General features: G+C 45.3%; 1 protein-coding gene across 2 annotated transcripts in view; it reads right to left on the bottom strand.

Moving 5' to 3' along the window:
- Nucleotides 1–530: 530 nt before the first annotated feature.
- The window catches only part of SLC30A10 (solute carrier family 30 member 10), a 38,424-nt gene continuing 13,977 nt past the window's right edge, over nt 531–24,977 (bottom strand). The window contains exons 1-4 of one of the 2 annotated variants that reach the window (XM_045876091.2): nt 12,892–14,575; nt 12,153–12,230; nt 5,098–5,337; nt 531–2,514 (exon numbers count right to left, since the gene is read on the bottom strand). In XM_045876091.2, the coding sequence (XP_045732047.1) occupies nt 2,015–2,514; nt 5,098–5,337; nt 12,153–12,230; nt 12,892–13,486 (1,413 nt within the window). In that variant the 5' untranslated portion in view covers nt 13,487–14,575 and the 3' untranslated portion in view covers nt 531–2,014. Of the gene's footprint in view, nt 2,515–5,097; nt 5,338–12,152; nt 12,231–12,891; nt 14,576–24,977 lie in introns of those variants that run through there. The other variant, XM_045876093.2, reaches the window with a different exon arrangement.

Below are 24,977 nucleotides of genomic sequence, written 5' to 3'. Positions count from 1 at the left end.
CCATCAAGCTACTTTTCTGAGGTAAATTTAGATATAACGGAATTAAGTGACTTTTCCTTAGAGAACATTATCTGGGTGTAAACTAGTGCTCATTTCCTTAGCCAACTGCACACAAACTATAAAACTATAATTTTTTAATAAAAGCAGAATGATGTGAAATCAAATTAGACCTTCAAATCTGGAAGTGAGGGACAGATTTCTTCTTTGGTTCCAGTCAAGACATCTCAACCAACATTTGTCTAGAATTTCATCCACTCATCACAGTGGTGAGCATCAAAGAGAACCCCCCGGTTTTTTTGTGAGTACATGCTGTACTTTTAGTATTAAAAATAAAAGTGTTGTCTTATTTTTACCCCTCTTTTGGCTATACAGACTAGTCCAATAAACTCCTAGGGATAAAAATGCATTTACCTAATTCATGGCCAATTTAAACTCAGATCATAAATTTTGAAGGAATGAATGAAAAAAATTCCTATCCTACTGATCACAGCCGCTTACTTATTTCAGCCTTAGAATGAACACTAAGACATTTTTTTTTTTTTAGCTGGTATTAGTGCTGAAAAATGCGGGCGCTTTTTCCATTACCAACCCAGCATTTCTGTTGACTCCCATGCAGATTCTAAACAGAACTCTGTGCCTGGAGCCTAAGAGATGGCCACTGCCAGTCAATTTTACAACCCATCAGGGAAGACTCTAGTTCTCTATGAGGGCATCTCCACTTTCGCAGACCTATTTTGAGACTGTTCTGATTAAAATACTGCTGCCTAAACAATGTGTTCAATATAGGACAGAGGCTCCTTCAATACTAATGTAAGTCGATTATGGATCCAAATCAGAGTCTAATAAATTTATTTGAAATTGGTAATATGGGTCAGAGCCAGAAAAGGAAATAAAGAAAATCGTAAGTTCCTCAAAACACATTAAAAGGCAGCAATTAAATTAATTCTCATTTTTCCCTACACATACACTTTACCATCAAGTTACTAGTTGGCAACTACAATAAATATTTTTAAATATGTCTAGTGAAAGAAAAGTCAATCTAGCTTATTTTTTTGGCAGGAATGAATACTCAGTGTCATATATTCTTCTATCTCAGGAATACTCATGTTCTCCTGGTAAAGGTTACACATATCAGTGTGATCATATAAAAAAAAGACCCAAAGGAAATTTGGACAAATAAGTCATTAAGCAATAAATGAGAACAGTCCCCAACTGGACCGATTCTGCAAGACAACATCTAAGTATTGTGTCATACCTTAGGAAGTGGGAAATATCCCCATACTTCCAAGTGAAAAAAAAAAGTATTTTATGCATTAAACATCTGAAGCACCCTATAGCTGTAGTTCATTTCACAGCGGAAAGTAAACATTAGTTTTCTCTCTACCTCACAAAATGAAGAGGTGGTCAGAAAGCCTTTTCTTCCTGTCTTCCCCTAATGAACTCCACGTCCTCTCATGTTCTGAGACTATTTTCTACTCTAATAGGCGTTCATTTTACATTTATTCGAAAATGAGTCAAAGAAAAAAATTTCCGCAGTGACAGGACTATCCAACGTTCCTTTTTTGTGATCTTCTAGTGGAATGAAAAAAAAAAAAAAGAGCTATCATGATTCTTAAGCTTTTTCGATGTACTTGGCTATGAGCTCACCTGAGAGTCAGTTACAAGTTCCAATCACTTTAAAACGGGAACTATTTTGAATCCCGTGTCCACAGCCATAGAGTCCCAGCCTTCAGTGTCCCTGACACTTACGCGAGCGCAGTTTGCTTCTCAAAATAAATGTGCAAACGGAAATGGTGAGTTTGTGGAAAAGCAGCATGAGATACCCAGGACAATGTAAAGGGCTTCTCGGTCACACAGAAATTAACAGACACATGCAATTAACATCCCAGACAACCAGCCCCTTGTTGAATACGGAGCGAGCACACCGCCAGTTTGATCAGTGTCTACAGCCCACAGAGGTCCTTCCACAAGCCAGAGTGCCTCGTCTACACAGTCTGTTCAGGTGGGGACCAGATTAAAAATGTGTGCTGTTGACATAATGTTGGTCCTCCTGAGTTTTCCTAAGAGCTTGTCCGTGGTCACTCGGGCAGCTGTCCAAAGATACTTCAATAGCCACTTGTGTTGTTTCTTGCCCAGTGAAGCTATCACTTGGGTAGGTGTCTAGGTGGGGACAGCCGTTGTGCTCTGCACAGCCGTTGACGTGGGCCAGAGGCAGGGCCCCCGGCGGGCAGCACAGCTGCTTCTCACAGCCCTTGGAGATGCAGGGTGAGCTGCAGAGCAACAGCGAGTCCTTCGGCTCCATGGGGTCCTTCAAGTCCACCTGCTCAAACTGGATGGTCACATTGTGGATTCCCACACTGTGGAAGATTTCTCGAGTTTTCCTACTGGCGTCCTGATAGCCCCTGTCCTTCTGATACTTGATGTGCAGGGTGGCAATGATCTTTCCGCTTATAAGTTCCCAGATGTGCACTTCATGTACACTGCTAATCCCAGGCACGGCCGAGAGTTTACTCACTACAAGAAGGAAGAGCAGACAATCAGCGAAGGCTCCTGGAAACAAGGTCCCGCTACGGGAGGGACATGGTCCCTGAAGGCATTCTCACCAAAATGGTGTATTTACAGCGGGAAGAAAAAGAGCTGTATCTATATGGGCACATTTTCCCACAATCTTCTTTCTCCTCTTTGCGTCCCTATACCATCCATCATGAGCCCATAAAAGGCAATTCAAGAAAATAAGTTTAACAACACCCAAAAGAATTCCCAAGGTTCAAGGGAATGGACACCCAAACGGGCTGTGCTGGGAGTATAAAGTAGGATGCCTTTTGGGCGCCTGGGTGGCTCAGTTGGTTAAGCTTTGGCTCAGGTCATGATCCTGGAGTCCCTGGATCGAGTCCCCCATCGGGCTCCCTGCTCGGCAGGGAGTCTGCTTCTCCCTCTGACCCTCCCCCCTCTCATGTGCTCTCTCTCATTCTCTCTCTCTCAAATAAATAAATAAAATCTTTAAAAAAAAAAAAAAAAGCAGGATGCCTTTTTGAAAGGGGAGAATTTGGCAATATGGACCAAAAACTTTTACCAACATCCCTAGTACTAGGAATTTAACCTACAGGGAAATACCCTAACATTCATGTACAAAAATGGTTTGGGCAAAGTTCTTTGTATTAATGAGAAAAATGGAAACAAGAAAATAGTTAAATCAATTATATAAAAGAATATGATAACAGCCATTAACAAGTAAGTTGCATATTTAAGGATATGAGGAAAAGTATATAAGATATCTTTAAGTGGAAATGCAAATAGTTATACTGCATATACGGCACGAGTTTTTTCTTTCTTTTTTTTTAAACAAACATCAGTGTATATACCCACACAAAAATTTTATGCAGGTTAAAGCTTGTTTTATTGAATGACTGATTCAAAAATATTAAAAGTGGTAATTTCTGGGTGGCAGGATCATGAGAGATTTCTGTTTTTTTATTTACATCTTCTATACGTTCTCAAATGAACATGTATTTAGAGAGCTGATGTTGAATAGTGATTCTGAGCAAAGACCCTGTAAGCCAGCCAGAGTCTGAATCCCAGTTCAGACATGGCCTTGGGTAATTTAGCTAGCCCCCCGTGCTTCAGTCTCCTTATCTGTAAATCGGGAATAAAAACGAGAGTGCCCCATAGGTTTACTTGCAGGATTGAAATGAGTGAATATAAGTAAAGCACTTAGAACATTACTGGCATAGAGTAAGTGCCATAGAAGTGTTGCTACTGTTATTACCATCTATTTTTAAATATTTTTAAATATATATATATAACTTTGTTAAAAGGCAATATAAGCCATTATATATCACAAATCGTTTTGGTATGTTTATCTTGTTTCTTCAACTGGAAAACAAGCTCCTGGAAGGTAGAGACCACGCTGCCTATCTGCTCCTGGGGATCTCCTTCCCCACCTCCCACCTCCTCTGCCTGCAGCATTGGGCAGAGAGTAGACTGCAGGAAATGAAGGCTGACTGTTTTAACTCTGTACAGCAAAGGAGCCAGGGAGCTGACCACGCCTGACTGACTCTGAGACTGTAAACGAAGCAACGCTGCCCAACAAGAGGCTCCAAAGGGTGAAAAGAACATCCAGGGGGAGAGACTAGGAGCAGCACCAGCTGCCAGCAATGGCTCGACCAGCTGGTCCCAATGCGAGCTACTAAACAGAGGGCTGGCAGGGCTATGAGCTACCCTGGCCACCGCAAATCACACCCTCACAAGGGAGAGCCTAGCCATGGACATACAATGTATTAAGACCCATTCAAACCTCATTTCAGGGATCTGTCATGAAGTAAGGTCTTCCGACTTTGAGCCTCATAGTGGACCGGGCTCTATCTCATGGTGACTGGCTCACTGGTGAAGCAATGATTGTATAACAGCAAATATGCAAGAAAATTCTTCCTCTATAAAAACATAATCTCCATGTAGAAACACTAGAAATAAAGTTGCACATTCAGTTTCTCACCAACGTCTGGATAGTTCCCACCTAGAAACTCTGCAAAGTCTCTAAACGATGTATGCTCAGATGCACATAACTAAGGTGAGAGTTTGACCTTCTGTTTGAGCACAGCAAAGAGACAGGTTTCATTACTGAAGGAGGTCATGAATGACCTAATTTAAAACATGGTCCTTTTTATGGTGTTATAAGAGACACGGTGACTTTCGTGCCCATAAAAAATCAATTAACTAGAAAGCAGGATCCAGAATACAAATGAATGATTCCTGTTTTCCGAATAAGGAGAATAAAAATCAAGTTCTTGGCAGGGTAAACCTTACTGGAATTAAAATAAAGCCTGACATGAACGTAAGAGCCGAGGCGTAGGTCTTGCCCAGCACTATACTCTCAAAAATTTGCAGGTGAGTCAGAGTCATGGGTTGCAAAGGACCTTTGGTTCTTGGAGCTGTGAGTCATCTTCCTAGGCTACCAAACATATGATAGATGTCTCTATTGCCAGGTGATTTAAAGTATTTCAGGATACATAAATCAAACACTATTCTGAAATAACGCCGGCCCTTTGGCCAGAGGAGCATTAAGCGGGCGTGGTTCCAGATGAGCATCATGTGACTTACTCAGCTCTTCCATGTTGACTCCTCTGGGGACCATCTGCAGCAGAATGGCAGCAGTCTCCTTGATGAGCGGGAAGGCAGATGACAGAATGATGATGACCATGACGATAGTCAGGCTGGGGTCGATGTAGCATTGCCAGTTACAGGGGTCCTCAGGCTGCAGGGGATGCACGTAGAATACGATGGCCGTGACCACCACGACCACCGAGCCCAGCGCATCGCCCATCACATGCAAAAGTACACCTGCCAGGAGGAAAGACAAACCGCTAAGGGACAGAGCCAAACTCGGGAGCTGCGTGACCCTCAGTGACCTGGGTTCCCAAGTCTAAGACCAGTTGCTATTTGTTTTCTTTTTGGTTAAAACAGCAGGATGGATGCGAATGAAAAAAATTAAAAAGTCCTCTACTTTGCAGAAAACAAAACCCTAGGCCACCGTCCCAGGACGCAGAGAACCTGCAAGAGCCTAGGAAGATTCTGAGCTATAGACGCCAGTGGGAAGAGAGACTGTATCTGCCCATGGTGCCTCACCACCCCTGCCTGCCACTCGTCAGAAGGCACCGAACTGGAAAACAGAGGCTGTGCAAATGGTTTCTTAGTCTTTCAGACAAGTATCTGCGATTTAAATGGTTTTAAACATTTTCAAGAGGAGAAGGAACTGAGACATATCAAGAGAGTGGTTCTTGGGGCGCCTGGGTGGCTCAGTCCATTAAGCGTCCGCCTTCGGCTCAGGTCATGATCCCAGGGTCCTGGGATCGAGTCCCGCATCGGGCTCCCTGCTCCACGGGGAGCCTGCTTCTCCCTCTCCCTCTGCCTGCCGCTCCCCATGCTTGTGCTCTCTCTGTCTCTGTCAAATAAATAAACAAAATCTTTTAAAAAAGAAAAAAAGAGAGAGAGAGTTGTTCTTGTTATTCCTTCTCTTTCCTCTTCCTTGATCCATCTCCCCCCTTCCCTGCATGTCTTTGCCTACTCCTTACTTAGCCGAGGTCATTCAAACTGGTTTGAGGTCGTTAAGAAGGAATTCCAGCAATACTGCCACTGAATAAAGAGCGATTTGTCACAATAAAATAAAATTAAAATTAAAGAGACAATAACAAACATCGTGGTTGCCCTTAATCAAGGGAATCAACCTTAAAGGTTTTGATTATGATACAGAAAATATGCAATCTTAACACAGAAGATCTGGGTGTCCAGTTGTATGCGAGACAGAGACTAAACTGGGATTTAGGTGAAAACCTTGGCAGAAGGATTATAAAAATATAAACACCAGGTAATTTATTTTTATTTTATTTTTTTTTTGCAGAAAACATCAGACGCTTGCTATTCAAAGTATGGTGTGCAGACTAGCAGCATCAGCATCCCCCAGAAGCTGGTGAGAAATGCAGAATCAGGCCCCACCTCAGATCTACGGAATCCGATTCTGCATTTTTAACAAGATCACCAGGGGATTAAAACTCAAATAAAACTTCCAGAGCACTGCTCTAGAAGAAAGCATATAGATTAAGAAAGATTCATTTTGTCTCTCCAAGTATCCCACAGATCCACTTGGTTGAATTAATAATAATCCAAAATCCTAATAACTCACTTGTGGCTACAACCAAACGGTCTCACTTGGAAGATGCTTTAACTGGGCTAATGCTGCTTTTTGGCAATAATTTTAGAATTCTGAGTAGCTGAGCAGCATCAGAGGCAAAACAGCATTCTGTAAACAAACGAAATGCAATTTGTGGCAACCTCCCCCCACCCCAAAATAATACAGCAATAAAAAATATCTCTACATTTCCTTCTGGCTGAGTGGTTAGGTATTAGAACAGAATTCTGGGGGCGCCTGGGTGGCTTACTTGGTTAAGCGACTGCCTTCAGCTCAGGTCGTGATCCCGAAGTCCTGGGATTGAGTCCCACATCGGGCTCCCAGCTCGGCGGGGAGCCTGCTTCTCCCTCTGACCCTATCCCCTCTCATGCTGTTTCTCTCTCTCTCTCTCTCTCTCTCTCTCAAATAAATAAATAAAATCTTTATAAAAAAAAAAAAGAACAGAATTCTGGTTCAATAACTACATTAAACAGGGGTGCCTGGGTGGCTCAGTCGTTAAGCATCTGCCTTCGGCTCAGGTCATGATCCCAGGGTCCTGGGATCGAGCCCCACATCGGGCTCCCTGCTTTGCCGGAAGCCTACTTCTCCCTCTCCCACTCCCCCTGCTTGTGTTCCCTCTCTGGCTGTGTCTCTGTCAAATAAATAAAATATTAAAAAATAAATAAATACATACATACATACATACATACATACATTAAACAATTCCATCTTCTAATTCTGTGCCCCCTTTCCCCCACCCCACCCACAAAAGAGCTTTTTACTCCCCAGTCTCTATTCTGAGCCACAAAGAGAAAATCCCAAGAGTTGGTCTATATACCTCGTTCCTCCAGGGAAACCTGAAGATCAAAGCCTGAACCTTCCCCAGGGCAGTACAAAGTGATATTATAAAAATACGAAGACCAAGTATTTCCTAGCTGCACTTGACATAATTTTCACTGCCTGAGACAGTTGTCATCCTCTGTTTCCTGCATGACAGCCTCGTTTCCTCCATTAGACATGAAGTGACGTGAGGATGAGGGTCCTGCTCTGCATTTCTTGTGCTTATATTTGGGCACTAGAAGCATACAATGCAGGCACTCAATGAAACAGTATTTTCTGGTTGGTCGGTCATAACTCCCATGACATAGAGTAACTTCTGCCTTTTACTCAATAACAATAATTGTATTGCCAGTTAACACATATGCATCAGACGTTGTTGTAAGTATGTTCCATGTATTTACATATTAAGTCCTTTGAAGGACTCTCTGAAGTGGTTACTCTCTCCATTCCACAAATGAGGAAACTGAGGCATGGAGTAGCTGAGTAACTTATCCAAGATCACCCAACTAGAAAGTGCCCGAGTAGGGATACAAGTCTACCATAGTCTAACTAGAGAACCACTGTGCATCCTGCCTCACAGAAGTCCTAGATTCCCATTTCAGGTTTTCCTCCTAAGAAATCTCACTATTAGCCCCTCACAATTATACAAAATAGCTTTCACACTTGTTTTTCCCATAACCCACAGTTAGAATCATATTTTGCCTCCTAGCACACACAGAGACTCGCAGTGAAACAAACGTGAAAAAACAAAGCCTATCCCAACATATGATTTATTACTGCTTTCTATTCTATTTCATTCAATTCTGGTTAATTTTCTAAATGCTGATCATATGCTACTAAATTGATTTTATGACCCAAACTATCATGGTTTTCAGTTTGAAAAACTGCTTAAAGCATGATTTCCTTAAATTCTTGAGACTGGATATTAGACTGTGTTTTCTGGCCACCCGTGCAAAGATGAAGAAGGCCTGGCCATTATCCTCCAGGGACAACAGTCCACTGGCAGGATTCTCAGAGAAGTGCACCAGGAACCTCGGGGTGGGGGGCGCTGAGTCCCTGTGACGGGACATCTCAAGGATGGCATCTCGAGAGATGGGGCAGTTGGGCAGGACTCTGAAGGGGGGACAGATCTCAACAGGCAGTGGTGTTCCAGGCAGAGAGAACTCAGAGAGAAAGTGTTCCAGGCAGGGAGCTCAAGGGAGGCTACAGATGAGGACGTGCCTGACAGGCAGCGGGGTGCCCTCAGAATGAAGTCACAGACCCTGACAGTTTCCATGAGCCATGGACCTTGCCAAAGTCAGCCTCCGTGAGTCACGGGATTCTCTTCTGAGTAATGGGGATGAGAACAGCATCTGTCTCACTTCTCTCAGAGGCTAGTTCTGAAGAGTCTGTTGAAACAATGTCTGAAAGCCCACTGAGATGAAGTGCACAGAACTGATGGAGACGATGATAAGGAGCGTGATTTGTTGAGTGTGTCCTCTGTGCTATTCCAACCACTCATGCAACATACCGATAAGGAGACTGAAGCTCAAAGAGGTTAAGTTACTTGCCCAAGGTCACCTAGCTAGTAAAAGGCAGAGGTTGACCTTGAACCAGATCTGCCTGACTGAGCACTGGTCACCTCACTGTAAGTGTGCATTAGATGGGGATGGGGGGCAGGAGAGACAGTTCTGGTCTAGGAGAGGAGGTGGGGCAGCAAAGGGGTGAAGAAGAGGGCAGAAATGTCTAGAAAGGACCGCTGACACCGGAACAGCAAGCCTTTGAATGTCAGCAGTGTTAGGACTTTATTCTGGAAGCAGCAAAGATTTCTGAGCAGATTCTGATGGGATCACATCTGTGATTCAGAAAGATAAGTCAGGCAGCATTATCTGAGAGACGAAGATCGACACTTGGTAGACAGCTCAATTATCTGCTCACAAGGTAGCTTTGCAATGACAGGACACCTCAACCGTTGGCCCTCGCTTCCTGTCTTGAGATTTTTTGAAAAACTCAGAAAAACTGGCAATTTGACATAAGTTGAAATTTGATGTGTCCCAGGCCTTGAAAAAGCCATCAGTGTCGTTGAATGTGTTGATAACCAGAAACACAGTGCAGGAGCCCTGGGCATTAACAAGTGGTTATGGAAAGAGGAGTTCTTTCTTACTGGAAAAAAACAATTAGAAAAAAAAATCTCATCAAAGGAGACTTATTTTCAAATGATGTCAGGATTGCAGTTTATCTATTTATATTTATACTGAAATAAAAAATTTAATTATCTTCTGACACTCTGTTGCAATAGTTTTTAATGTATCACATTTGATCCTATTAAATAAAATCAACAACTGAAATGGACGAGAATTCATAAAGGTTTGTGGTTTCACTGTGCTTTGCAGAAGATGGACTGTGTTTCTCAGAAGGCATTTGTTTTTTTCCATTGAAATAAGAGAAACACTAATGAAAATCCAGAAATGATTTTTGTTCACACGAATCCCCGCCAGTCGTTTGCTCCCCTGCAGATCTAGGGGGACAGTCCTGTTTTCTCAAGCAGTGGCTTAAAGGTCAAAAGTGTAACCACTCAGTGGACTGTCTACACTGGAGAAGCAAGCCATCCTGCGTGGAGTGCACACGCAGTATGCAAGACTGGGAAGAGGTGGAAATGAGAAGTAGGAGCCCAGGATCCCAGCCCCGCCTCAGCTGCCAGCCTGGGTGACTTGGGAAGTCACCAGACTCGCGGGACCCTGTTTCCTTATCTGCAAAACGAGGGGGTGAAGTCCATTCCCACTAAGGCCTTTCTACGCCTTCTCCGAATCATGGCTCCAAGATGAGGACACACGACCTAAGGGGAGGCCAGCCTCCCACTTGGCCTGAAAGATGGAGAGGTTCCTGGGAGCCACAGCAGGGCCCGGAGCGCTTACCCTCACCTAGGCAACAGGGTTGAGCCCAGCGATTCCACTCACTACCTGAGAGTCAACAGCTCCCACTTGGTGAGAGTCGTACAAATGTGAGTGGCTCATGCCTGCATGCTGTCTGGCACAAAGCGTGCGCTCCATCAACAGGCTTTTCCTTCCGCATCGCCCAAGCACTTTACATGTTTTATCGAACAGCCACCCCCTCAAGTAGATACTATTTAAAAGATGAGGGAATTGGAAGCTTAGAGAAGTCCAAAAACTTGCCCAAAGTCAGAGTCTTAAACAGCAGAGCCAAGACCCCAAACCCAGGCATCTTGAGCCCAAATCTCAATCTTTCAGCCACTGTATTATTCACCTCTGGTGGAAGCGACAGGTGCACGCTGGTCAGTACCTGTGGAGCACAAGGCTGAGCCAGGTACAGCAAGGATTTACCGAGGGCATTTTTCCAACTAGGAGCTCCAACGACTTTAGACTAAAGATCAGCCAGATCATACAAGTTTCATGATCATGCTGCAAGTTTCATATATCATGCTTCCCAAACAAGGTCACAATATCTACTGGTCCCACTCTTAAGTCCTCTCAGCATCTTTTCACCTACCTGTTCTCCTTCTCTGCAGCATGAGAATGGATAATTAACAGAATGTGCTTTGCAAAATTAAAGTGCTATGGAAAATTTATGATATATATAATATATACAATATGTATTTGATATCTAAAATATATATAGTATATATTATATTTTAAACTGAACCCAAAGAGAAAGGATAGTGATTTTTCATTACAGATTCTCTCTTTCCAAAAGAGATTCACCACCAAGCACTTTAGTAATTCCCCTCTTGCTGTTCAATTTTTAAAAATTGACTCCTGTAGAAATTTTTAGGAGCTCATGTATGGTTGTTGTTATTGTCGGGGGGTTTTTTCTGGTTTTCCCTACAGATCCATTCTGGGATCAGATGGGAGACTCTCAGAAATGAAAGTGTCTTCCAGATGACTACTTTTTCTTTATGTTATTTCCATTTAAGCCCTACCACAGGTTTCCCCCCAAATCATCTGGTAGTAAAGGGTTAAATAATCTTTGTTGAAATCCTCCAAGTTGAGACTGGGGACTTGGGCAAAGTCTCTGCCCAAGAAGTTGGAAGAGAGAGATGCTGGATACAATGTTGGTATCTGGTGAGAAATGCACCTCTGAATATCCTGGGCTAACCTTTGCCCAGTGCCTGTGACCCTGAGCACAAGGCAGGGAGGATGCTAGTAACGTGCTGTCCACGTGCCTCACCAGAACCCTCTGCTTTGGGCCTGGAAGTAGAGATTCAAGGAAGCCAAGAGACCCATCCCAGACGCAGATTTCTGGCAGAAAAAAGTGAGGCGTGAGGGTCAGTCAGCAATGCTAGGTTGGATGCAGGCACCCTCTCTCTTCTCACCTTTATCAAAATTACATTCAAATAAAAGCGGCCTCATTTTACGTTAGCAATACCCACGAGCGGGCAAAAGCAAGTGAAGTAATAGCATGCTACTTGATCTGTGGGGCTCTGGAACAGGCAGCATTAGCCTGGATCTAAGTGGAGCAAGGATAAATCATTAGCAACTAGTGTGTCACTCAGAATCAATGCAGTGATTAGGCAAGAGACCAGGGTCATAGTCTATTCATGCAACCGGCCTACTTTCTAACACGCTTTATTAAAAGGCAAACAGAAACGAAGAGGACAGCACAGCCCGTATGTATTACAGACAGGGGTTTCAAATTGACCCAAAGGCGATCTTACCTCTGATATTCAGGGCTTCAGACTTTTTCTCCTTTTTCATAGTCTCTTCTGGCTCATTCTGGGTGTTCAGAGAATCACCTGCATTCAAAGAAGAAACCTTGTGTTGTGTATAAGTTCTACAAACAAAAAGAACCAATGGACTCAAAAAAAGGTTTTGTTATTTTAAACTCCTACTAGCTCATCAGATCCCCTGCCTCTCCACACACGCAGCCCAGAAGAGTACATTTTGGCTTGATATAAGCCTTGTGATCCACCTTTGGATTTCATTCACACTTCCATTCAAGTTTAGAAGAAAAAAAAAGAGGCAAGTGGGAGCCCACCCCCACCCCCAAACCCATAACTCCCACGGGGATAGAAGGATGGGCAAAGGGGAAGGGTGAAAAACAAAGTGCAGACAGCATCTGATGAAGGGGCAACGGTTGGGGGGTGCTATCTGTTGCCCAGTAATAACTGATTTTTAAGAAAAGCAATACTCTGAAGCAGACAGAATAAGGGGAAGGGGAAAGAGGCAAAAAAGGGGGGCGGGGCTGAGGATCCAGGAGAAAACAAAAGAAACTGTGGGGAATGCCATAAGTTAGCAGCAGAGAATTAAAGCCGGGCTGCAGAGGACGCGGATTTTTTTACAAAATAGAATCAGCCGCAGCCACAGCCAGAAAGAAAAAGAGGGCGTGGATGCGGAGGAAGGGACGGGCGGAGGAGGGAAAGGCAGGCAGGTCCAGAGGATGCAACCGAAAGGCACCTGCTACGTTGGAGAACACGGTCGCCCCCTGCTCCTGCTTGCTTTCCGCCGCGGCCACGCCCGGCGGCCGGCGGGGGCCCGCGATCGCGCGCGGGGAGCGGCCCTCGGCCGGCGGCGGGGGCTGCTCGCGCGGCGGCGGGCGGCGGCGGCGGCGGCGGGGGCCGCAGCAGGCGAGCCAGGCGGCGCAGTCCTGGAAGATGAGCAGCCCCAGCACGTTGACGGCCAGCCCCAGCGCGCCGACGGTGAGCACCAGCTCGGCGTCGTCGATGCGCTCGGGCCGCGCCAGGCGCAGCACGGCCTCCACGGAGATGGTGAAGCAGAGCGCCGTGAGGAAGACGGCGTTGCCCAGCGCGCCCAGCACCTCGGCGCGCGCGTAGCCGAACGTGGCCCCCAGGCCCCCGCGGGGCCGCCGCGCCACGTAGCCGGCGCCCAGCCCCACGCACAGCGAGATCAGGTCGGACAGCATGTTGAAGGAGTCGGACAGCAGCGCGATGGAGTTGCCCAGGTAGCCCGAGACCAGCTCGGCCACGAAGAAGGCGACGGTGAGCGCCAGCATGAAGAGCAGCCGGCACGTCTTGCCCGAGTAGCGGCCCATGTCGCCGAGCCGCCGCCGGTGGGGGCGCCCCTGCGCGGCCGAGCCCCGAGCCCGCCTCCGGCCTCGCCGCGGGGCCCCGCGCCCGGCTTCTTATACGGCGGAGGCAGAGCGCCCCCGGCCCCCGCACGTCCAGAGTCTAGGGGAGTGGCCGCGGCGGCAGGCTCTGAGGGCCCTCGGGCCGCCTCCGAGGCCCTTTCCCCCGGTCCCGCGTCCCGGCCCCACTTGGCAGGTGGCCACGGGCCAATGTCTGGCCTTCTGGGACAGCGCTGGGCAGAGGGAGCTGCGGGGGGCAGGGGGCGTGCCTGGAGCGCCCTCCTCCCAGACACCCTGAGGCATTGGCGTGGGGGGGGGTTCCACCTGCCGATCCCGACCCCGCTTCCCGGGTCTCTTCCCTCCCGGTGCCCTGACTGTTGACTCCTGGCGGTCAGGACCTTGACTGCCGTGGGGCGTGTTCGCCGCGGGGGACGTGGACACCTTCACGGACGGCCCGGGCGCTGCTGGCATTACAGACGCCACGTTAACGCGGGGAGGCCCCGGCCAACCCTGCCCAACCCTCAGGGGGCTTCCTGCCTTGCATTTCGTGAGCTTGGAGCCCAGCCCTCGCTCGGCAGGCCCGCTCCACTGGCGCGCGCGCTCTAGCTATCGTATCCGCCCTCCTTGCGCGCAGCCTTCGCGCCAAGAGCGCATTCTCGGTTCCGTCACCCGCCTCACGGCACGACATGGTCCCTTGTCCCCCCTTCTCCCCTCCCAGCGTCTTCACTCTCAAGGCCTCCCTCCCCAGGTGAGCTGCAGCCAGCGCTGGAGGAGAGCACAGATCATACTGTTGGGAAGCACGGCCCTCCCACCCAGCGCTCAGAAATCAGTTTCCCTGGGGGGTCGACACAAGTCGCGTGACCGCCAAAGAAGTCAGGGCAAGGCCTCCTCTGTGTCCTCGTCTCATTTTTCCGTGGCAGAGAATATTCCCTTCACCCCCATGTGTCCCTCACAGCATGACCTGATACTCAAAGTTCAATCGACTGACCTCCATGAAGGTTTTTTCCAAATAAAGCCTTTCCTGTTGACAATAGTCTCTGTTCCAATTAAAAGTTATCCAGAAGAGAACCGTCCCCAGGACTCTGGGAGAGGCCGCCCACCAGAATCCTTGAAGAAGGAAGGGTGTTTGCTGTTGGGTGCTCAGGGAAAGGGGTGGGAGAGCCCTTGCAATTTTCTTTCTTGGCTTCTTTTTGTTTTCTGTTCTTTTCGCATTCCCAAAAAAGGATCTGACTGTGAAGTCTGGTGATCTCTATTCCCCCTCTCCTGTCCCTAACCCCTGAACTTTAACCATTCCTGAAACACATGTGGTTTGGGCTTGGAAATAACTGCGTCTGTTAGTAGCACACTCTGATTCTCGCCGCATTCACTGTCTTATCCTTATGAATCACAATCTTGTCTTTTAGTGCTGAGGGACCTTAACAAGCATGTTAAAATGTCCTTGACCTGAAGGTCCCACCTTACACAAGATGAGCATCCAAACTCAAGAAGCCCATTAAGACTTCCCTTCCCGGCTCTAAGAAAATATCCCTACACTGAGAACTTGAGGAAATTGATCATTTAAAGTATCTCTAGGGCGCCTGGGTGGCTCAGTTGGTTAAGCGACTGCCTTCGGCTCAGGTCATGATCCCAGAGTCCTGGGATTGAGTCCCAAGTTGGCCTCCCTGCTCGGCAGGGGGTCTGCTTCTCCCTCTGACCCTACCCCCTCTTGTGCTCTCTCTCTCACTCTTTCTCTCTCTCAAATGAATAAATAAAATCTTCTAAAAAAAAAAAAGTATCTCTAAACACGAGTATTAAAATGGTCAATAATTTAAAAGAAATAAAGAGATATAGATAGGCTGACGAAAGCTTTGAAGCTGTTTGGCCTCGGACAAGTTCCTTAATGTCTGGTCTGGTTTTCACTCCTGTAGGAAGGGAATAATAATGGTGTCTCCTCATATGTTGTGAGGATTAAGTGGGTTAATATGTGTAAGGTGATTATAACAGTGCCTGGCACGTAGTAAGCACTCAACAAATTGTTAGCTTTTGATTTAAAAAAAAAAAAAAAAGATGGGAAGAAAAAGTGTGGGGTGAGGAGGAAAAGACTGGGCAGGAGGAGGAGGGAAGGGCAAAGTGGGCTAGAGGGCCACCCGTTATCATCAGCACGCTAGTATTAATATTAGCACAATGGCACATCCGTGCAAGAATTACTTTTGAACCCCAGATGTCACACTCGGTCGCGGAGAAAGGTACCCCAGTTTCTGGCTTATCCTGTCTTCAAACCATGAAGCCTCTGCAACGTGTAACATAGGACAGCAAGCAAAGCAGTCGAAACAAGACAAGGGCCTGGTGGAAATCACTTGACAGAGCTCACCCAGGCCCTGCTGATTGCATTTCTGTGTCACTCACAACTGAAAGAAAAACCCCAGGTCAGCAGAAATCTATCTCTTGTGCCTGTTACCCAGCGGTTCTCCTAACAGAAGGCAGATAACGAGAATTATGTCAGTGGCCCAGGAGGGTGGTTGATAGAACTGGAAAACCTGGCAGGCAGCTGGGAAGGCAGAGGAAGGAGCTCTGTGTGAGAGCCCCTGCCCAGGGCCTCGTTCCTGAATTCAAGATGGGCTGAGGGTGTCAACAAAATGCACTCAAGAGAAATGCTTTGACTGAAAATGTATAAATGATTAGATAGATAGATGTATATAGTTTATATATAGAAAGAGAATATATATAATCTAAGTTAAGTGACAAAAATTTAGACTGTCTCCAACATTTTCCTGTAGATGGTGAGGTTTCAACAGCTTCTGTTTATTGGGCTTTGACTACCCAACCCTGTGCTGAGCACTTTATAGACATAATCTCATTTCATCCTCACAACTGACTCATAAAACAAGCACTGTTTCATAGGTGAAGAACCTAGAGCCCAGAGATTGTAAGTAACTTGCCCAAGATGACACAATATGTTAAGTGATAGAATGGGGATCTGATCCAGGCATCAGACTCGGGAGCTTACATTCCTTGCCCCCACATTATACTAATTTGATCACTTTCAACACTCCTTTTCTAAACAAATGAAAGGATTTTTTTTTTAGTTCACTTTTTGTTGGCGTAGGACTTGATGTGCTACAGTTTATAAAGTAGAGATTATAGCAGTGAAAGTTCTTCCTACACGGTATTGAACCAGAAACTAACCAACCTTTTTTTTTTTTTAAGAAATTGAAAAAGCAGGGGCGCCTGGGTGGCTCAGTTGGTTAAGCGACTGCCTTCGGCTCAGGTCATGATCCTGGAGTCCCGGGATCGAGTCCCGCATCAGGCTCCCTGCTCGGCAGGGAGTCTGCTTCTCCCTCTGACCCTCCTCCCTCTCATTCTCTCTGTCTCAAATAAATAAATAAAATCTTTAAAAAAAAAAAATTAAAAAAAAAAAAGAAATTGAAAAAGCAGCTGTTTTTGTTTTCATTTTTTTGTTCTAGTTGACCAGAGATGATGCTCCCTTCAAGGAAGAGAATGGACATCTCCTCCAAGGCACCGAGCTATTATTCCAAAGAGGATGTAGCTCTTTTTCCCCATAGCTCCTGCCTCCAGATTTTAAATACATCATCAGGAGCTGGATACTTCTCACCATTAGCCCAGCTCCAAACCCGCAGAGCATGATAATACTTGAGGACTTTCTAAAAGGAAATGGCTTCTCCAGGCAGCTGAGGAATCTCCCCTATCCTCCTTGTTGGTGAATTTATGTATATTTACAAAAAGCTTTTACAACACCTGTAAAAGCTGTATGTCTATATTTGTAACACTTTGTAACACAGATACTTTCTGTACCCAAAAGTATGCATCTTGTCCCTCAAAGTTTTTAGAATACATTAAATTCAAGAGATCCTTTACATGAGGCAACCACACTTTTTTTTAATGACAGAGGCATGAGGTGTAAAAAAGATTAGAAGTAGGTAGTGGTCAACTCCACTTTGAATGGGCGAATTACTCAGCAATGCTGTGAGTTGCAGCCCACTTAGAAGGAGGCAGCTCCCACATGAATTTAGAGCTACGCCCATCAGCCTGCCAAGTGGCACCCCCATGATTTCTCCAAAATGCCACTTTCTTATAGCAAAGTGGTGCATCTGTTCCTAGCACTAGGCAGTGGTCAGAATGCAAGCCTCATCACAACATCAAATAATACAACTTTCTTATTGAAAAAAAAAAAGGACTCTAGATAATTTTAATCTTGCACTCACTTTAAGAAAACTTAAAAGGTTGAGTAGCGTAGCAGTTAATAATTTGACCTTTGGGGCGCCTGGGTGGCTCAGTCGGTTAAGCAGCTGCCTTCGGCTCAGGTCATGATCCCAGGGTCCTGGGATCGAGTCCCGCATCGGGCTCCCTGCTCCACGGGGAGCCTGCTTCTCCCTCTCCCTCTGCCTGCCTCTCTGCCTACTTGTGCTCTCTATCTCTCTGTCAAATAAATAAATAAAATCTTTAAAAAAAAAATAATTTGACCTTTGGAGTCAGACAGACTTAGAACCAAATCCCAGCTCTGCTACTCACTTGAGAGACTTGGGGCAAGTTCCTTACAACTTTCTTTTTATTCATGTGTGTGAACTAAGGATAATAATAGTATCTATCTCATGGGGTTGTCACAAGGCTTAAGTGAGAAAATGTATGTAAATTGCTTAGTGGAGTGCTGGGCTTATAAGAAGGGCTCAATAAGTGTTAAACAAATTTCTATTTTTTATAACCACCCAGGTTGTGGTATTTCGTTAGCAGCCCGAATGGACTAAGACAAAGTATTGGAATGCAAGTTACCAACTGTTGAGTGCACAGGTATAAACAAATGGCTATGATTTGTATATCCCACCGGGGATGATGAGATTGGGCTATTTGATACATTTGGCAGTAACAATGCCATGTTATTTGGGGTCAGCTAGTCTTTGTGGGCACCGCAGCTCTGGTCTGTGTGCTCCTTACCATCTGCAGATCCCAAGGGCATCCCGAGATACTCATTGGGAAGTGCTATGCGTGACATCTGGAGAGGGAGGGGAGGGTAAGTGAGAAAAGCAAGTGGAAAGGGACATGACTATTGGGAGGAAAGGGGAAAGGATTAGAGGCAGAACTGGGAAGTCAAGAAACACATCATACAAAACTGATCACTTAACTGACAGCATTTGGGTGGGACTCCTTCTGCTTGGTGAATAGGAGAAAAAAAAAATCACATTTTGGACCATTTCCAATTCAAATGGAAGCAAAAAACCAAAAACCTTCAGAGGTACAAGAAACAGGGAGAAACTCTCCTCCCCACCCATATGGATTCTAAACCCAGGAATCGTTTTAGCTGTAAGTTGGGTTCCGTGTCACTTAATAATTTACAAAAAGCTTTTACACGTGTTATTGAATGCCATCGGAAACATTTCCACACAAACAGCAGATTTCTTCACCGCTAGCTTCGCCTTATTTTTTAGACTAGGGTCCATCCCCCCACCACTAATCCACAGTTCCACTTTCTGCAGTTTTAGTCACCTGCACACCTTCCAGTGTGATCTGGAACGTGATCCTCCTGATGTAGCCTCAGAAAGTCAAGAGTAGCCTAACACGACATCACGATGCCTACGTCATCCACCTGCCTTCATCCCATCACGAAGGTACTAAATCTCACATCATCACAAGAAGGGTGAGTACAGTACAGTAAGTTATTTTGAGAGCGACCACATTCACATAATATTTATTACAGTTCATTTCTATAATTATTCTATTTTATTATTGGTTATTATGTTCATGTCTTACTGTGTCCAATTTATAAATTAGACCTTATCATAGATATGTATATATAGGAGAAAAACATAGTATATATAGGGTTTGGTACTATCTATGGTTTCAGGCATTCACTGGGGGTCCTAGAACATACTCCACGCAACTACTGTATGTGAAAACGGGAGAGTCCATCTGCCCAAGAAATTGTGGGAATAATTGTGTGTGGGTTAAAACAAAACCTATAAATAAATACCTTTACCTTTATCTGCCAAAGGCACTGGTTCAACATTCAAGGTTATGTAGTAGAGAGACGTAGGTTTTGGAGTCACTCAAATCTGGGATATAATCTTGGCTCTGTCCGTTATTAGCAACTGGGCATATCCCTTAGCTTCTCTGAGGTCCGTGTTCTCATTTATAATCTGGAGGTAGCGGTATCATCCTGTCCCACGGTGGCTGTGAGAATCAAAGGAGATAGCATAGTGGAGAGCCTGTGTGGTGCTCTTATAGTAAATAGCTGACAAAGAGTGGCTGCTTTCTTTACCTTCTGGCTGTCATCATTCCCAGAAATATTGTTGATTTCTGGTAAGTAACAACGGGGCATCCCCTTCACAGTTATTTAGATTACCCTATTTTTCATAAGATCGTCTATTTCCCCTGGGTTCAAATAATCCATTTGGCTTAGAACTAATTAGCTATTGATTAATAAAATATATTATGAATGAGAATATTAATAAGATGCATTATGAATCAAAATATTGATTAATAAAATATTTTAAGAATATAAAAATACTTTCAAATATTTTACAAATCTGAAACTCCCAGCTTCTCAGCTATCATTACTGTGTTTCTTTGTCCATCATGACTCTCTCATCTGTTATCACGTGGCAGAAGAACAGAGATAGTCAGGTGACTGGACCGAGAAAGATAACTTTATTACCGTCACAAAATGAGAAGTGTTAAGTATTAAAATGATATCTGGAGAGCTAAGATTCTTGACCTCTGGTGCTAAATTACTGCACAACTTAGACCAGTCACTAAATGTCTGAGCCTTAGTTTTCTAATCTGTAAAATGCAAATAAGAACCTCATACTACTCAGTGCACGTCGATATTTTGAACATCAAACAAGACAATGAAGGTACAAATGCATAGACAAATAAAAGGCATTGCTGTCGTTACAATGAAGAAGCCACAATCAACATGAGTTCTAGAAAGCAAGCACTGTTATTTGTAACCACCATGAATGTAAGTGGTGCAACCAGGGTTTTCGGCTGCCTAGAACCCCTCCCTGCTTCCTTCTGGTAAGATGTCTTGTCCCGTTGGACACAGATGTGGGCATATAACTAAAGTTGAGCCAAACATAGTTCCTCATTCCCCGGCCACAGTGCTTGATTCAAATGATGGGCACCTGATCCAATATGGGCCAGAATTCTTCTCTTGAAGTTTTCAAAATATATCAGAGAGAGGTTCCCTGTCTTGTCTGGCCACTAAGGCAGTGAGGAGGTGACTCAGAGCCCCTAATAATTATGTCTCCCCTTGCTTTCTTCCCCAAATCCCTCATTCTGCAATAGGAAAGGAAGCAGAAAGAGATGAGAGACAGTGAAAGAGAATCTCTAATAGAATTTCAGTCTCTGGGCCCAAGTTAATTATGTGAACCCATAAAAGTTCCCTTTTTGCTTAACCAAGCATAAAGTGGGGTTTTGTCACTTGCAACCAGACCCCTCTGGTCAATAGTTGACCAAGAACCTATGCCTATTATAAAGTGCTAAGAATGGTTTTATCCTCTTCTCCACATTCATGACTCATGAGAAATATAAATTTAATAATTAAAAAAATAAAATGGCTGACTAAATATGACCTTTCCTTACTTCGATTCCTCACCAATGCAGGAGAACTTATTCCTGCTCTGTTTTTCTGCTCCCTCCAAAGGAAAAACTCCAGAAAACACTGTCATATAGTCTTTACTTCCTCAAATCCATTCTCTCTGCCAATCCCTCCCCCCACAATGCCACCTCCATCTCCACCAAACCATGGACAAGGCTTTGTGAAAGTTACTCACGAGCTCCTCATACCGGAATCCACTGGTTTTCTATGCTCATCTCGGAATTCTTGGCAACATTTGTTACTGAAAACCTTGCTTTCCTTTTTGAAGACTCTCTCCATTTAACCGCTGAATAATGTACCCTCCTGATTTTCCATTTCCACTTCTAAATGTTGGCGTGTCCCAGGACTCAGTTTTAAGCCCACTACTCCTCTCTATCCAAGCTCATCCCTTTGGTTATCTCACCCAATCCACTCTCCAGGACTTGACTTAAGCTATTCCCTCCTCCTGGAACAATCTCTACCCCACTCAACTCCTCCTCCCCCTGTCTTAGGTCTCAAAAGCCACTTCTTCAGGGAGACTTCCTTGACACTCGGCCCCCTCTGTGGCCCACAGGGTGACAGGAAATAAAAGAAAGAACAGACAGAAGAATAAAAGAAAGAGGGCAGGAGGAAAAGAAGGAAGGAAGAAGGGAATGAACGAACATGGTTCACATTTGAGCTCACAGTGTTTTGTTTGTGTTAAGGAAACTCTCCGTTCCCCAAGCTTTGCATTTACTCAGGGACACCTCCACGGGGAATAACCCTCCTCACCTCTTTCTGTCGCTTCCGCAGCTTTTCTCAGAAGCAGGGTAACTACTCCAATTCCTAGGTGTGGGGGAAAGCGTGGAGCATGCTCAGCTGACCTTTTCTGACCTTTTCCAGATTTGCCTCCCCACAGAGACCTGCAATCCTGGTCTGCACGTCCAGGAGGGACTCTAAGGCGCTGCCCCGGTGCAGGGAGGTCTGGAACTGGGTGGGTGAGTTTAATTCTGGGAGGAACTATTAACAAGCTCTTTGCTGCTCCGCATCTAAACCATATCCTGGACTATGTCATATCTACAATAAAGTTGGCATTATGTTCAAATGTCATCTATATCTTCTCTCTCAATTGTTTCCAAACCTAGGAGAGCAAGAGAAGGGTATAACTTATTAGTCCCTAAAGCCCTAACATCCTGGTGTGTTGGCAGGAGCCTGGAGAAGGATTAAGCTAAGAATCTACAGGCCAAAGTAGCCCATGGGGACTGAGGCTCCTGGAGGCGCCAGAGCAGGTGCTGTGAGGTTTGAAGGCTCCAGCGTGAGCCTGGCAGTATTTTGACCTTGACGAGTCACAGCAGCTCACTGCCTTCCAGAAAAAAATGCCTGCTGTTCCCATTGCAGGGCTGTTTCAATAGGCCCTCGGGAGCATGCGGTTTTTAATTTCTTTTTATTCTTAAATGTATTTATTTATATATTTTTATTTTATCGATTTTAAATTTATTTTTTATTTACTTTATTTTCTTAATTTTTATTATTTTTATTTTTTTTTAATGAGCCTGAGTTTTAAGACTGGTTTTTCTCTATGCTTCAGTCTTACTGTGATGCAAGGGAGAGTGAGAGTAGTTTGCTCTCAGAAACAAGAAGATTGCACCAGAGGAAGGGAGTTTTCCCTAAGCGAGACAGACACAGAAAAGAAAGGGAGATGCACACATCTCTAAATATTCTTAAGGGGGGATTAGATCAGATCAGCCGGGGGACTGGGAACCAAAGAAGTCCTTCAGTTCAGAGGCAGAAAGGCAAGATTTCAGATAGCTGACTGGGCTCTGGAATGCCTCCACCCTCACCAGAGAGAACCAGGTCTGGGGAACTATTAAAAGTCATCCTTTTAGGGTGTCTGGGTGGCTCAGTCGTTAAGCGTCTGCCTTCGGCTCAGGTCATGATCCCAGGGTCCTGGGATCGAGCCCCGCATCGGGCTCCCTGCTCGGTGGGAAGCCTGCTTTTCCCTCTCCCACTCCCCCTGCTTGTGTTCCCTCTCTCTCGCTATGTCTCTCTCTGACAAATAAATAAATAAAATCTTAAAAAAAAAAAAAAAGTCATCCTTTTAAAGCTGTGAATATTGTCTGAAGTAAAAGCAACTGGGGAATACGGCAGCTACCTGATGTCTGTCCCGCCCCCCTCCCCCCCCCTCCCCACCATTGTATGTTGGGTAGACGGAGAGCAGGTCCTTTGTATCTCTAGTTCACAGATCTTCAGATGGAGGGAAGACACTCGAAGAACTGCACCTGAGGAGCCTCATTCGCCCTGGCCCCGACTAAGATGACCAAGAGCCTGGGCCAGAAGCTGGTGGCCAATGGGAGGAGACTTCAGTCCTGGGGAGTGGATTTTGTATGTGGAAGTGATATGCTTTGTTAGCTTGAGGGCGGACTGTGCGGACTGCTTCTTCCAAACATGGGCACAACCGTATCTTCTATTCTACGTGTTTTTCCACAGGGTGACCCTGATGCTCCTTCCATCAGATGCTCCTTCCATCAGAAGTGGGTCCACAGGGGGCTCCTGGGTGGCTCATTGGGTTAGGCATCTGACTTTGGCTCAGGTCATGATCCCAGGGTCCTGGGATGGAGTCCCACGTCGGGCTCCCTGCTCAGCGGGGAGTCCGCTTCTCTCTCACCTTCTGCCTCTCCCCCCACTCAGGCATGCTCTCTCTCAAATAAATAAATAAATAAATAAACAAAATCTTCAAAAAAAAAAAAAAAAGAAGTGGGTCCTGGGCTTGACATGCCTTCTATGATGTCACTTGCTCGTAATCCATAGAATCTGAGGTTGGACCAGAAAAGGTTTTGATGCATCTACCTTGTTCGATGGAGTGCTCATGTTTGAGACCCTGAGATACCACATACACCATTCAGAGGCCACTCCAGGGTGAGGAAGCCAAGCTACACTGAGACGTCCTGGTCAGTGGCCCTGTCAGCAGTCCTAGACCTGAGACCTTCCAGCCAGATGATGATGTCGCCACCTGCCATCAAGCCGCTCTCCCATCCGCAGAGTCTTCCCACCTGAGGCCCCAGACATCGCGGAGCAGACAGGCTGTTCCTACTGGTTCCTTTCCAAATTCCAGCCCACAGAATCCCAAGTATCATACAACGATTGTCGTTTTATGCCACTAAATTTGTGGTGGTTCATTATGCAGCAACCAGAACAAGGAACCACTGTGTAAAGACTGGCACGGCTACACAAAGCTTCCACAAAATTTGGAACTATTTGAGAGGAGAGCCTAGGAAGATTAGCATAGCATATTTAAGGCATTGTTAGGTGAGTTTCAAATCAAAACAGTTACTGCTGATGCAGGGGCTTGCCTGTGTCCTGTAGGAACAGGTCCAGAAAAGGACAGTTAGGACTCCAGGACTGGCTCAGGGAGAATGAAACACACTAAAGGGGCTTCAGGCAAGAATATGATAGCTTGAGTCCAAGCCTGGGTTAAATTTTTTGTTTAAGTGGAAAATGCTTCTCACATGAGGTGATCCAGCTCAGAGAGGTGAGAGTTGACACGATTTGTTTGGACAACAGTTGCTTTTGGCAGACCCAGAAAACACTGACTTCACTTTTCTCACTGTGATAAGGAAAAAAAAAAATCTATGTGGGAAAAACAAAAGTCTGACCCCAAAAAACAATGACAAAGTGAAAAGAAAAGAAGTCCAACAAAAATGCCAGCCTCATACGTGGTGGAGAAGGAAAGAACAATTTTAAGAACTTGATTAAACCATTAAATCATTGACAACTCCACTGAGCATTTCTGAGAAAAGGACACAAAGGAAGCAAAACACTAGAAGCACCTCCCTCCCAAATGTCAGAACAAAAGATTTAGCAGGATGATACGCCACCCAAGGCCTGAAACATCCCAAACCTGTGGAAAGA

This window comes from Mirounga angustirostris, unplaced genomic scaffold (genome assembly GCF_029215605.1).
Source record: "Mirounga angustirostris isolate CCGP_5_RB_7025 unplaced genomic scaffold, mMirAng1.0.hap1 SCAF_6, whole genome shotgun sequence".
Classification (NCBI taxonomy): domain Eukaryota; kingdom Metazoa; phylum Chordata; class Mammalia; order Carnivora; family Phocidae; genus Mirounga; species Mirounga angustirostris.
Note: the sequence above shows the minus strand (reverse complement) of the source record. Positions and strands in the feature narration are given on the sequence as shown.